This window comes from Muscardinus avellanarius (assembly GCF_963383645.1).
Source record: "Muscardinus avellanarius genome assembly, chromosome: 1".
Classification (NCBI taxonomy): Eukaryota; Metazoa; Chordata; class Mammalia; order Rodentia; family Gliridae; genus Muscardinus; species Muscardinus avellanarius.
In genome coordinates, this window is record NC_137786.1 from 32,565,110 (window position 1) to 32,578,550 (window position 13,441).

Here is a 13,441-nt window from a genome sequence, read left to right on the forward strand (position 1 = left end):
CCAGGCGTGGTGGTGCACGCTTGTAATCCCCACGCTTGGGAGGCTGAGACAGGAGGACCATGCAGGTTCAAAGCCAGCCTCAGCTGGCTTAAGAGAGAGAGAGATCCTGTTTCCAAATAAAATATAAAATAGGTCTGAGAGTGTAGCCCGGAGGTAGAAGGCCCCTGGGTTCCATCCCCAGTACCACAAAAAAAAAAAAAAAAAAAAAAAAAAACCTTCTTTGTCTTTTCTAATAAGCTTGGGCTTGAAGTCTAACTTGTCTGATAGCATAGTTGTTACTCCTGCTTGTCTTCGAGTTCTGTTGGCATGGATTACCTTGCTCCAGCACTTTCCCTTAAGTTTGTTTCTATCTTTACTTGTGTGTTTCTTGCAAGCAGCAGATAAATGGGTTGTGCTTTTAAACCATTTTGTGAATTTATGTCTTTTTTAATTGGGGAATTGAGGTCATCTACATTCGGTGTGATTATTGAGAGATGATGTTTAATTCCTAACATGTTAAGGTTTTATTTCAGTTTGAAATACTGTTTGTTCTTTTTTGCTGGATGGAAGTGTATTACTTATTTCTTCTTTGTAGTTAATCTCTTTGAATATTTTCTCTTAGTGCTGGTTTTGAAGACACAAATTTCTTCATCTTCTGTTTGTCATGGAAGCTTCTTATTTTCCCCATCTAATTTGAAAGATAGTTTTGCTGGGTAGGAAATTTGGGGCTGGAAGTTGTTTTCTTTCATAGTTTGGAATATGTTAGTCCAGGCCCTTCTGGCTTTCATGACTTGGTTTGGGAAGTCTGGGGTGATTCTGATTTGTTTTCCTCTGAATGTCACTTGGCATTTTGTTTTTGTTGCCTTTAAGATTCTTTCCTTGGCTTCTACATTAGTCATTTTCATTATTAGGTGATGTAGAGAACCTTTTCTCGGATCTTGTCTAAAGGGAGTTCTGTACTTTTCCTGAACCTGTGTATCGACTTCTTGCTCTATGTTTGGAAAAATTTCTGCTGTTACTTCTTTGAAGAGATTGTTGATCCCTTTGTTTCACCTTCTTTTCCCTCCTCTATGCCAATAATTTTTAGGTTAGCTCTCTTAAGATAGGCCCATATTTTTTTAATGTCCAATTCCTTTTGACGAATTGTTTTTTCCATGTTATAAACTATGTGTTCATTTTTGGAGTGATCATCTTCTAGGAGCAAGATTCTATTCTCCATGTGGTCTAACTTCACTTATTGTCCTCTGGATCTCTGGGTGGTGTGGTAATCTCTGTTGCTACTGCTCCTTCCCTGAGTTGTATTGCAAAGTCTCAGACTGAGGGAGTTAATTGCAGCAGCGCCAGACTCTGAGGGCGCTGTGCTGGGGGCTTTCGTACAGGGAACTGCAACTAGGGTGTAGTCATTTCTGTCACCCCTACTCCTGCACTGTGTTGAACCACTAGTTCTCAGACCTAGGGAGTTTATCAAAGCTGCTTGAGCCCCTGAGGATACAACGCTGGTATTTCTCCTGTAGGGGCCATAATTTCACTTAAAATTGTAGTGGCGCTGGGTTGGAGCTTTCGTGGGCATAGTGAATTTGCAGCCGCTGCTGGCAATATGGCGTCACTGCCATGCCCTCGGCCATGAGGCTGGCGTATCTCCCTCTGGTTTTGAACTCTGTTCTGACTCCCTGGAGACCGTGATGGGCTTGGCCGCTGAAAATTTTAGGTCATCTTCTTGCTGAAAGAACTGCTGGATTACTGGACTTCAGCTGGTTGCTTCATCTCCTTTGCTTTTCCTCCCTGGTTCTGTGAAGCAAGATGTCCTCGGCTCCGCAGCCGCCACCATGGCAGGCCGTTTTCTTTTCTGTTTCTCTGGTTGTTCTAGTCTTCTTTTTTTTTTTATCTCTCTCTTGTATTTATAGCTTTTATTTCTCTATTGATAGTATTTTCTATCTCTGTAAGGCATTGTTTTTGATGCTATGGAGATTGAGTGTCAGCAGTACTCGTAGAAGCTGCTTTACTTGGTCGCCATCTTCCCCTATCTCCCATTTTTTCATATATCTATAGGCCATTTGTATCTCTTCTTTTGTGAAGTGTCTATTCAATTCAAGTGCCCATTTCTTGATTGGGTTACTTGTTTTGCTACTGTAGAGTCTTCATATTTTTAAATGAACATTATTAAATACTATCTATCACAAAAAACTTACAGAGTATTATTAAAAGAAAGATAAATTGTCATAAGCTATATGTTGAAACTAAGATGAGAAAAATTGGACAACATTGGACAGAATAATGGACTTGTTCAGCAGTTTTATAGATACATATACACACAGAGTGGCATCGTAATAAATACAGAATATTTAAACCAATTAAGTCATTTATATGGAAACATTAAAATGTTAATTTGTTGCCGGGCGTGGTGGCGCACGCTTGTAATCCCCGCGCTTGGGAGGCAGAGACAGGAGGATCGCGCAGGTTCGAAGCCAGCCGCGCGCGCTGGTTTAGGAGACCCTGTTTCCAAAATGAAAATGTAAAAATAGGTCTGAGAGTGTAGCCCGGAGGTAGAAGGGCTTCCAGGAACCCCAGTACCACCAAAAAAAAAAAAAAAAAAAATGTTAATTTGTGCCTTTGTCCTTTATATGGCTGCATAATTGATTATGTCATCAATTATTTTATATACAGGATGTAGTGATAGTTGGCAAATATAAGTACATAAAAATTAAGGATTCGTATGAGAATGAAACAAGACAAATTTCAAAGATGTCACAAAAGAATATATCATTATCAAAAGAATATTGGACAATAAACATGATAAATTTAAAGTAAACTAAGGTGAGAGTTCTTTGGGGTAAATTTGAGGTTTCATGAAGTGGTAGAAATTGGTTCTAGATTGTGAAAAATTACAAGATTTGGATTAATATAGGAATGGGCTTCCTCGGTAGAGAAGAATGCCTTATAGAAACATATCCAGATGAGAAAGCACAGTGAATTCAGGAGAATCTTATTAGGTAAGCTTAGTTAGAGAATATGGTTTATATAGTGTAGTAGTAAGAGAATAGCAAGATAGGCCAGTTGAAGTCAGGTAATGAAGTTCAATTTTAATGTGTTTATAGTATGAAAAGAAATTATAGTGTTTATCAAAGTGGACTGAGTACCCTCTCCAACACTCCAACGTATTCTAAAATGTTTCACTGATTCAACTCCTTGTCAGTAAATTTCCTCTTCCATAAAATGCAGAAAATCATAGTATGTTGTGAGGTATAAATCACTTAGTATATACAAAGCATTTTTAGTGTCTTAAAATATGGTAAGTGCTGTGGATAATAGCTGATACTGTGGTCGAGATAGAAAAAAATAAAATCAGAAAATTTTATTTTTATACTGATTAAGCATTTCTGTAATAGTAACATATTTGATATATTTAAAAATTTTTTTCTTTTGTCTTGCAGTGTTTGGGAAATGGGAAGTAATGACAGCTGGCACCTGAACTAAGTACTTTTATAGGCAACACCATTCCAGAACTTCAGGATGAATGGGGATATGCCCCATGTCCCCATAACTACTCTTGCGGGGATTGCTAGTCTAACAGACCGTAAGTTTGGTTAATTTATCTAATTTAAGTTCTAATGTGTTAACATTGATTTTTAAAGAAACTATTACAAAAATTGCCTAATGTCATAAGTAACAGGAATTTTTTTAAGATTTTAGATTTTAATGGCACATTATTGGTATACATGTGGAAGTAGCAAAATTAGTATTGCCAGTTCATTATAGATATGACCTTAATTTTGTTTCCTCATATGAACCCATTAAGAAATGGGAGTGTATGGAAATAAAGACTCTTACCCAATAAAAGAATAAATGCAAAAGTAAGGATGAGAGATGACAGAGCTTTTTTAAAAAGCCAAAGCTAGGTGGGTGCAGTAGTGCATGCCTGTAATCCCAATACTTGAAAAGCTGAGACAATAGGATTGCCGTTTTCAGGACAGTCTCAGGAACATAGTGGGACTCAGCAACACAGCAAGACCCTTTTTCCAAATAAAATAGGGGTGGGGTATAGATTGGAGATAGAATGCCTCAGGGTTCAATCCCCATTTCCACCCCCCCCCCCAAACAAAGGAAGGAAGGCCCAAATTGAAGAGGTATAGGTTTGCAAATAAGAATACAGATTTTTGAAAAATCATTTCTAGAAATGCTAATTGAAATTGCCCTTCAAAAAAAAAGTTGACATTTCAACTTACCTAATTTCTTAGTGATGTGTATTTTGGATGTCATGTTGAGTAATCTGTGGGAGTTTAGTAGATATGGTAGCCTACTTTACAGTGAGCATCTAATGAATTTAAAAACATTGACAATGTTTTGAAATTTATTTAATGTAACAGATTTTTAAAGATTGATTTCTTTTATTTATTTTTCTTTAGGCACCTCTTACTATTCTTTGTCTTTGGGTAACGATGCAAAAATCTACCAACTACTGAACCTGGGCGTGGTGGCACACTCTTGTAATCCTAGCATTTGGGAGGCTGAGACAGGAGGATCCGGGTTTGCGGACAGCCCCAGCTACTTAGTGAGGCTGTTTGCAACTCAGTGAGACCCTGTTTCAAAATAAAGAATAAAAAATAGGACTGGGGTGTAGCTCAGAGGTAGAATACCCCCTGGATTACATCCCCAGTACCGCAAAAAAAAAATAAAAAAGAATAAAATCTACATCACTACATTAGTCCCTGTGTCACCCTGCCTTGTCTAAACAGAGAGGAAAAGAGATCTGAAAGGGAAGGGTAGAAAATGAGAAAGTGACATACTTTTCTTTGTATGGCATTGTGCAAGATAAAGGGGCTTCATAGTAAAACTATGAAAGAATGACTTTAAGAAATGTTTTAGTCAGTGTTCAGTATCCCCCAAATAATCTTTCTGGATTTTGTTTTTGTAAATTTTCATTTGCTCTTTCAGTCTCTGACTCCTTATTTTTATTTTTGTGTGTTTGTGGGGGGTTTTTGGGGAGGGGGGTTTACTGGGGATGGAACCCAGGAACATCTAAGTTGCAGAGGGGCCTCACTAAGTAGCTGAGCTGGCTGCGAACCTGCAATCCTCCTGTCTCAGCCTCCCAAGTACTAGGATTACAAGTATGCGCCTCCATGCCTGGCTGACCCTTATTTTTAAAAATGCTCTTTTAGAATGAGAAAATGGCTCAGCTCTTGCTGTGGCATAGGGCCTTTGTACCTGCCATGTCTGCTGTGAAGCACACAGTGCTATTTGTTGTAGAAAGTGACTTTATTTGCTTTGTAGAATTGTTTATAAAAGATGGTATAAGAGGTAATATACAGGAAAATTAATGGGGCTGTTAGAAACTTTTCCTTCTGAGAAATAAATGTTCTAATGGGCATAAATTAATTAATTTACATTTGACTTTAGTAGAGTAACAGGCTAACAGTATAGTTTTGAGTTTAGGAAACAAACATGACTAGTCTATAAAGTGAATAAACAAGAAAGTAGCTGGTTGGATTAGGATAATTCAGGGAAGAAAACTTATGAAACTGGCTCTGATTTTTGTTATTCCTTTATTATAGGTAAGTGTAAACTTAATATATGGGGGCATAAAATTAGATTTACTATTAAGAATTTCCTTTTGTTTTTTCTCTTTATTACCTCTTAGGTACCTCATATTTTAAAAGTTTGCTTCCCAATAAGACCTATTTATTAAGTAATAATTGGATCCTTGTATATTTTATTAATGAAAACATATTATATTATCTTTAGGTTTGAGCAGCATAATATACTGTAAAGTTGATTAGAATTAAGACAAAAATAGACACCTGACAGTTTAGTTTTCTTAACCTATGGTTTAAGCAAATGAAGAAATTTTTATTATGTAAAGAAACATTAGATAGCTGAATTTAAACTTCTATAAAACCTTTATGTTCTTTTGTTTGCTATTAGAATAGAAATAGAAGTAAAGAACAGTTTAGGCATTTGTAACTTAGATGAGAAATCCTTAGATATTCTTTTCTTCTAGAATGCTGTGCTATGAATGTTCTCCTGAGAATGTGAGCTATTTATTTTTAAAATATTCTTAAGCATTTAAAAATATATCTGCCTAATGAAGACTTGGTTATTGTTATTTGGTTTATTTGTAAATAATTCGAGAGTACTACTGATTCTGATAAGTCATACAAGCAAGAATGAGTGAAATTACTGTATTGTTACCTAGTAAGCTACCTTACATTTTTGGATAGTAATTTGTTAAGTGAATAAGAATTTAAGAAATGAAAAGCAAGCATGAATATAAAGGATTTAGATTTTATTCTTTGATAGAAGTTTAATCTATAATGGTTCAAGTAATGTTTTGAGGAGTTTGTGGGGTTAATTGAAGTTTGTTGGGGGAAAGGAGCAATGACTTTTGTTTGTCACATTGATTTTATAAATTATTTTTAGTCCCCAAATATATGTGAACACGAAAGAGACTTATTACAGTCACTCAATTTCTAATAGTCTGATTTTATTTCAAATAGTCCTGAACCAGCTGCCTCTTCCATCTCCTTTACCTGCTACAACTACAAAGAGCCTTCTCTTTAATGCAAGAATAGCAGAAGAGGTGAACTGCCTTTTGGCCTGTAGGGATGACAATTTGGTTTCACAGCTTGTCCATAGCCTCAACCAGGTATCAACAGATCACATGTAAGTAAAATCACTTTTACATCTAAAATTAAAAAGTTTTGGTCTTACTAAGAAAATTCCTTGTTTCATAAAATTTAGGTAATTTCTTATGTGTGTATGTGGTACTAGGAATTGAACCCAGGGTCATTCTAACTCCACGTTGCCACCTCAGTCCTATTTAATTTTGTTTTGAAACACGGTCTCATCAGGTTGCTGAGAATCTTGCTAAGTTGCTGCGGCTGGCCTTGAAATTGTGATTCTCCTCCCAAGTATTGGGATTACAGGTTGCATCACCATGCTCAGCTTGAACAGTTTATTTTTAAACTACATTAGTATTCAAGTGAGAATATAGCCTTACTATGATGAGATAGAAATGAGATTTAAATCAACCATAGTTACTTTATAACAGTAGTTTTGATCCGTTGTAGTTCTATGGAGATCTTTTCAGCTGTCTTTTTTTTCTGGTATTGCTAGAGTAGTTAAAATTCCTAGACACTGTTCTTAGTGGAATATGCTACTAGGTTTATTTGGAGTACATATTTTTTATGAGAAGCATAATAAGAACTCAAGGGCTGTGTTTTCTGATACTATAACATCAAAAGCTGAGGAAATCAACTTGAAGAAAGTTTAGCTCGCAGTTTCAGAGGGTTGCATGGTCATTGGGCCCATTATTGTGATGAGGGAGAATTGTGATTATGATGGCAAGCATCTGGCAAAATACAGTTCTTCATTCACCTCATGGCAGCTAGAAAGCAGTGAAAGCAAGGAAAGGACCAAGATCAATATACACACTTTCAGCCGGGCGTGGTGACACAAGCTTGTAATCCCAGTACTTGGGAAACTGAGACAGGAGGATTGCAGGTTTGCAGCCAGCCTCAACTACTTAGTGAGGCCCTCTGCAACTTAGACCCTGTTTCAAAATAAAGAATAAAAAATAGGGCTGGGCATGTAGCTGGGAGGTAGAATGCCCCTGAGTTCAACCACCAGCACCGCCAAAAAAAAAAAAAATTTTTTTTTTAAATAAGATACACCCTTGTAGGGCAGGTGAACAGTGACCTATTTCCTCCAACTCCATACAACCTCCCAAAAGTCCATGAGTGAATCTATGATGAGAGTAAAGCCCTCATAATCCAGTCACTTCCCCAAAGCCCCACCACTAAATATTGCTGTATGGGAGACCAACCATAACAAGTGTGAACTATATGTTAAGGCTGCAACAAAATTTGGGGCCATTTTTTTCTAGTATTTATCATAGCATCTGAACATGGGTGTGTGTTTTCATACAGTAGACAAAATTTTAAGATAAAATTGGAATAAATTACATGAGTATACTCTTTTTTTTTTTTTTTTTTTTTGTTTCCCCAGTACTGGGGATGGAACCCAGGGGCATTCTACCTCCAAGTTACACCCCCAGCACTATTTTTTATTCTTTATTTTGAAACAGGGTCTCGCTGAGTTGCAAAAGACCTCACTAAGTAGTAGCTGAGGCTGTCTACAAACCATGGTTCTCCTGTCTCAGCCTCCCAAATACTGAGATTATAAGTGTGCGCCACCACACCTGGCTCCTATTTTTTTAATCTTTTATTTTGAAACAGGGTCACACTGTTATAAAGGGCCTCACCAAGTAGCTGAGACTGGTATATACTTCTTTAAATATATTTTTACTTTAAAAGCAATATATACTTGATGTATGTTAACACAGAAATGTATTAAAAATGCAATTTCTCTATAAGCAATTTTTCTATTGGTTGTTTATAATTGTACACAATAGAAATTTTTTACTCATTCCTTCATAACCTTATACACCATGGTATTCATATAATCTTCCATTATTTATTATCATTATTATTCATTTATTTGCTTATTTTTGCTACTGGGTATTGAACCCAGGAAATCCAAGCTACACTTTTAGCTCTTTTTTACTTTTATTTTGAAACAGTGCCTTACTAAATTGCTGAGGCCAGTCTTGAACCCCCATAACCCTCCTGTCTTAGCCTCCTAATTACTGGAGCTACAGATGTGTGCCACCACACTGGTTTTATTCACAAACCTACCCCGTGGTACTTGGAATTAAACCCACAGGCATTCTGCTTCCAAGCTATATTCCCAGCCCTTTTATTTTTTGTTTGGTTTTGTTTTAATACAGAGTCTTGCTAGGTTGCTGAGAGCTAAAGCTGTCCTCAAACTGTAATCCTCCTGTCTTTATCTTCATAAGTACTGGAATTACAGGTGTGCACCACCATGCCCAGCTATTAATATTTTTTTAAATTTAAAGATGCATTATTAACCGGACGTGGTGCTACACACTTATAATCCCAATACTTGGGAGGCTGAGACGGGAGGATCACAGGTTCACAGCCAGCCCCAGCTACTTAGTGAGGCCTCCACAACTTAGTGAGACCCTTTTTCAAAATAAAGAATAAAAATAGGTCTGGGTTATAGCTCGGAGATAGAATGTCCCACGGTTTAGTTCCCAAATCTGTAAATAAATAAATAAATAAACAAACAAACAAACAAACACTATTTAGAGGAATGAAGATAAAGTGCATTATATTGCAGAGGTCTCTCTAACTAGATGCAGTGCATATTTTAAGGCCATTTTTAAAGATGATGTTAAGGTGAATTACTAAATGTAGATTTTCTGATGGAGAAACTGAAAAGTAATTGATTAAGATTAGAAGGAAGAAGAATATTTTGAAACTCCAGAAATTCCACAGTATCAGCCAGGCATAGTGGCTCATGCTTATAATGCGAATACTTGGGAGTCCGAGATAGGAGGATTTCAGGTACAAGGGCAGCCTCAGCAATTAGAGAAACTCTTATTAAATAGTGAGACCAAGAGATATTGAACATACACAATTAGGATTTTATTTTATGAGGAACTTTAGATCGCCCCCAGAAATTTACTGCGTCTTACTGATGCTGTCTTATATATAGTCTTTCATTGTTGGATCTAATGAGTGTAGAATAGTAGCCTGCAGATTATACAATTAAAACACTTCCTATTTTTTATTTTATCATCACCTCCCATGGTTGTGAATCTAATTTGCTACTTACTTTGAAGTTTTAATGAAAATTGCTATTATATTTGATCACTGTTTGGTTTCCCCCCACAACTCACTCACACACCCACCATGACTTTGTTTCTTTTTTTATTTATTTTATTTATTTATTTATTATTTTTTGTGGTACTGGGTTTCCTGGAAGCCCTTCTACCTCCGGGCTACACTCCCAGACCTATTTTTACATTTTTTTATTTGGAAACAGGGTCTCCTAAGCCAGCGCGCGCAGCTGGCTTCGAACCTGCGCGATCCTCCTGTCTCTGCCTCCCAAGCGCGGGGATTACAAGCGTGCGCCACCACGCCCGGCTTATTTTATTTTTTTATACACACACACACACACACACACACACACACACACACACACACACACACGATGGAAAAAGAAAGCCAGGCATGGTGGCACACACCTGTAATCCCAGCATTAGGGAGGCTGAGACTGGAAGAACATGGTTTGCAGATAGCCTCGGCTACTTTGTAAGGCCCTTTGCAACTCAGTGAGACCCTGTTTCAAAATAAAAAATAGGACTGAGGGTATTATAGCTCAGAGGTAAAATGCCCCTGGGTTCCATCCCTAGTACCAAAAAAAAAAGAAAGAAAGAAAGAAAGAAAGAAAGAAAGAAAGAAAGAAAGAAAGAAAGAAAATAACCTCTCCATCTTATCTTAATAGGTGTGGCAACAGTATTTCATTTGGAGGACATTTTCCAAATGAAAGTAATACCCACTCACATTCAGATGTAAGGGAGAACAAATACATTCTAAGCCCAAATATCAACTTTTCATAATACCCTTTCATTATTTTGAGGAGTTTAAAATAGACTCCACAAACACTCCACTTGTTTTCTTATTTTAAAAGTAATGTGAACATTCTTAAATAAAATCATAGCTCCACAAAATGATTGGACTTTTTTCTTCCCGTTCTTCTTCTATTTAAAATAACTTGGGTGCCAGGTGTGGTGGCAATTGCTTGTAATCCTAGCGCTTGGGAGGCTGAGACAGGAGGATCACATAGGTTCTAAGCCAGCCTCAGTTACTTAGTGAGGCTCACCGCAACTTAGTGAGACCCTGTTTCCAAATAAAGTATAAAAAATAGGTCTGGGAGTATAGCCCAGATTGTAGAAAAGCCCCTGGGTTCCACCCCCCAGTACCACAAAAAATAAAATATCTTGGGGGAAATAGCCTTGAAAGAACTTCCATTTCTTCCATACACAGATAGCATGTTCAAAAATTCATGACATTCTCAAGTCATTTTTTTTTCTGTAAGTCTTTTTAAATCAGTAACTATTAATTTTTTTCAATGCCAGAGAGTTGAAAGATAACCTTGGCAGTGATGATCCTGAAGGCGATATTCCAGTCTTGTTGCAGGCCGTCTTGGCAAGGAGTCCTAATGTTTTCAGGGAGAAAAGCATGCAGAACAGATATGTACAAAGTGGTGAGTTTCTTAATAATTAAGTTTTATTTTATTTTTATAGGTCCCATATAAGAATTTGTCTTACACATAATTAAACTCAAGTGTCTTCTTGAATAAGCTTCCGTGTCACCAAGGAATGCCTTTTTATATCTTGAATCAAGCCAAGAACTAGAAGAAAACTTAAACTGATATTATTCTTGTGGGTTAATGTGTAACTGAATTCCTTGGGAAAAAGACAAAGCTTTAAGAATGTTTTGTTAGGTGTTTGGGAATGTATTGGCGTTTTTAGTGAGCTTAGACAATTATTTTAGAAAATCATAGAAGTCTTTTTTTGTCAAAAATAAAATATATGCAAAGCTTTTGAACATGTAGTACATATATAAATAATTACACCAAGTATTTAATGTTAGTACTGATTGTGATTATGTTCATTTTAAAATAATCAACTCTTGTTACCATAGAAACAGAAAATTTGTTATACAATAGCATTAAAAATTAATTTATGAGCTGGGTGGTGGTGCATGCTTGTAATCCCAGTATTGAGGAGGCTGAGACAGGAGGATCGTGATTCGCGGACAGCCTCAGCTAAGGCCCTTTGCAACTCAGTGAGACCCTGTTTCAAAATAAAGAATTAAAAAATAGGGCTGAGGGTGTAGCTCAGAGGTGGAATACCCCTGGCTTTCATCCATAGTACCGCAAAAAAATAATTTTTATAATATTTTAATTTTTATAAAAACAATAATTATAATTATTATATAATTATGTTTTATATAATTATTATAATTTTTATAAAAATCTTAAAAATTTGACAGCCGGGCGTGGTGGCGCACGCTTGTAATCCTAGCATTCAGGAGGCTGAGACAGGAGGATTGCAGTTCGCATACAGCCTCAGCTACTTAGTGAGCCCTTGTTTCAAATAAAGAATAAAAATAGGGCAGGGGGTGTAGCTTGGAGATAGAATGCCTCTAGGTTGAATCCTCAGACACACACACACACACAAAAGAAATATAAAAATTTGTCCAACACAGATAAAAATTTTATGTAGTCAAGGTAGTACTTTTGGATTAGAAACACTATTCTGGAACTTACTGAATCTGGTTAATTCCTAGTGCTTGCTTGGCTCTCAAAACTAAAATAGAAAATGAGTAGTTTAGACATTTTCAAAAGGTCCAACTTACTAACTCTTCAAGAAATATTCAAATTTATTTTGTATTTATTGACACCATCTCTAATGCTTCCCATTGTCATTTCTAGGTTTTTGTTTAAATTTTTTTTTTTTTTTATAGTACTGCTCAGCCAAGTGTACTAGCTCACACTTAAAATATCAGTCTTTGGAGGCTGAGACAGGAGGACTGCAGGGTTGTGGCCAGCCCCAGCTACTTAATGCGGCCCTTCACAACTTAGTGAAACATAACCGGTTTCAAAGTAAAGAATAAAAAATAGGGCTGGGGATGTAGCTCAAGGGCAAAATGCTCCTGGTTTCAATCTTTTTAGTAGCACCAAAAAAAGAAGAAAAGAAAAAATGTACTACTTCTTGATTTGAATGTTTGTGTGTGAATTGTATTTTTAAAGGAATTGTACAGGTACTATCCAGTCCCCAAAACATAACCATGGGAATGCCTGTGCCCAACATAACCTTTCAACAAGTTGAGTCCAGGACTGTGTCTTCACCAGAACTAATATGCTTGATCATGGTAATAGGAAACAGAAGGCATGTTAGAAGGAAATTAGACTCATACATGCTTCTTAGAATGTTGGAGTTGAAATATGGAGATAGTTGATTGGAAGAAAGATTAATAGTATTAAGTCTAGGAGAATCTAAATAAATAAAACATTAGATAATTTATACAAAGCGCTTGGAAGGCTGAGACAGGAAGATAGCACAAGGTTCAAAGCCAGCATCACTGAGTAAGGCTCTCAGCAACCTAGTGAGACCCTGATTCCAAATAAAGTATAAACTAGGTCTGGGAGTATAGCCCACAGGTAGAAAAGGCCCTGGGCTCCACCCTTAGTACCACACACACTAATAATAATAATAATAATAATAATAATAATAATAATAATAATAATAAATAAAGGAGAGTTTTAGCTCAGTGGTACAGCATTTGTCTAGTGTGCATGCAGCCTTGGCACCTCAAATTTTAATCATCACCATTCCATCTATTTTTCAATCCTGGATTAGTTGTATGGAAGAGATATTTTAGTAAAATGGGCTTTATGTCTATAGTTATAACACTTTAAAAATGAAAACACTGGTCAAAAAAAAGAAAGAACTTTTGAATGTGAAAGAATGATTGTTATAAGGGATGCCTTACTGTTAGAAGAAAGTAACATTTAATATTTTTGTGTGTTGTAT

At 36.4% G+C, this 13,441-nt stretch overlaps 1 protein-coding gene across 1 annotated transcript in view; it reads left to right on the top strand.

Moving 5' to 3' along the window:
- Nucleotides 1–3,489: 3,489 nt before the first annotated feature.
- Nucleotides 3,490–13,441, top strand: part of NIPBL (NIPBL cohesin loading factor) — a gene marked incomplete at both ends in the record, with an annotated part of 122,576 nt that continues 112,624 nt past the window's right edge. Inside the window, 3 exons of the mRNA XM_080694804.1 lie at nucleotides 3,490–3,553; nucleotides 6,471–6,636; nucleotides 10,979–11,106. Of these exons, the coding sequence (XP_080550930.1) occupies nucleotides 3,490–3,553; nucleotides 6,471–6,636; nucleotides 10,979–11,106 (358 nt within the window). The remainder of the gene's footprint in view (nucleotides 3,554–6,470; nucleotides 6,637–10,978; nucleotides 11,107–13,441) is intronic.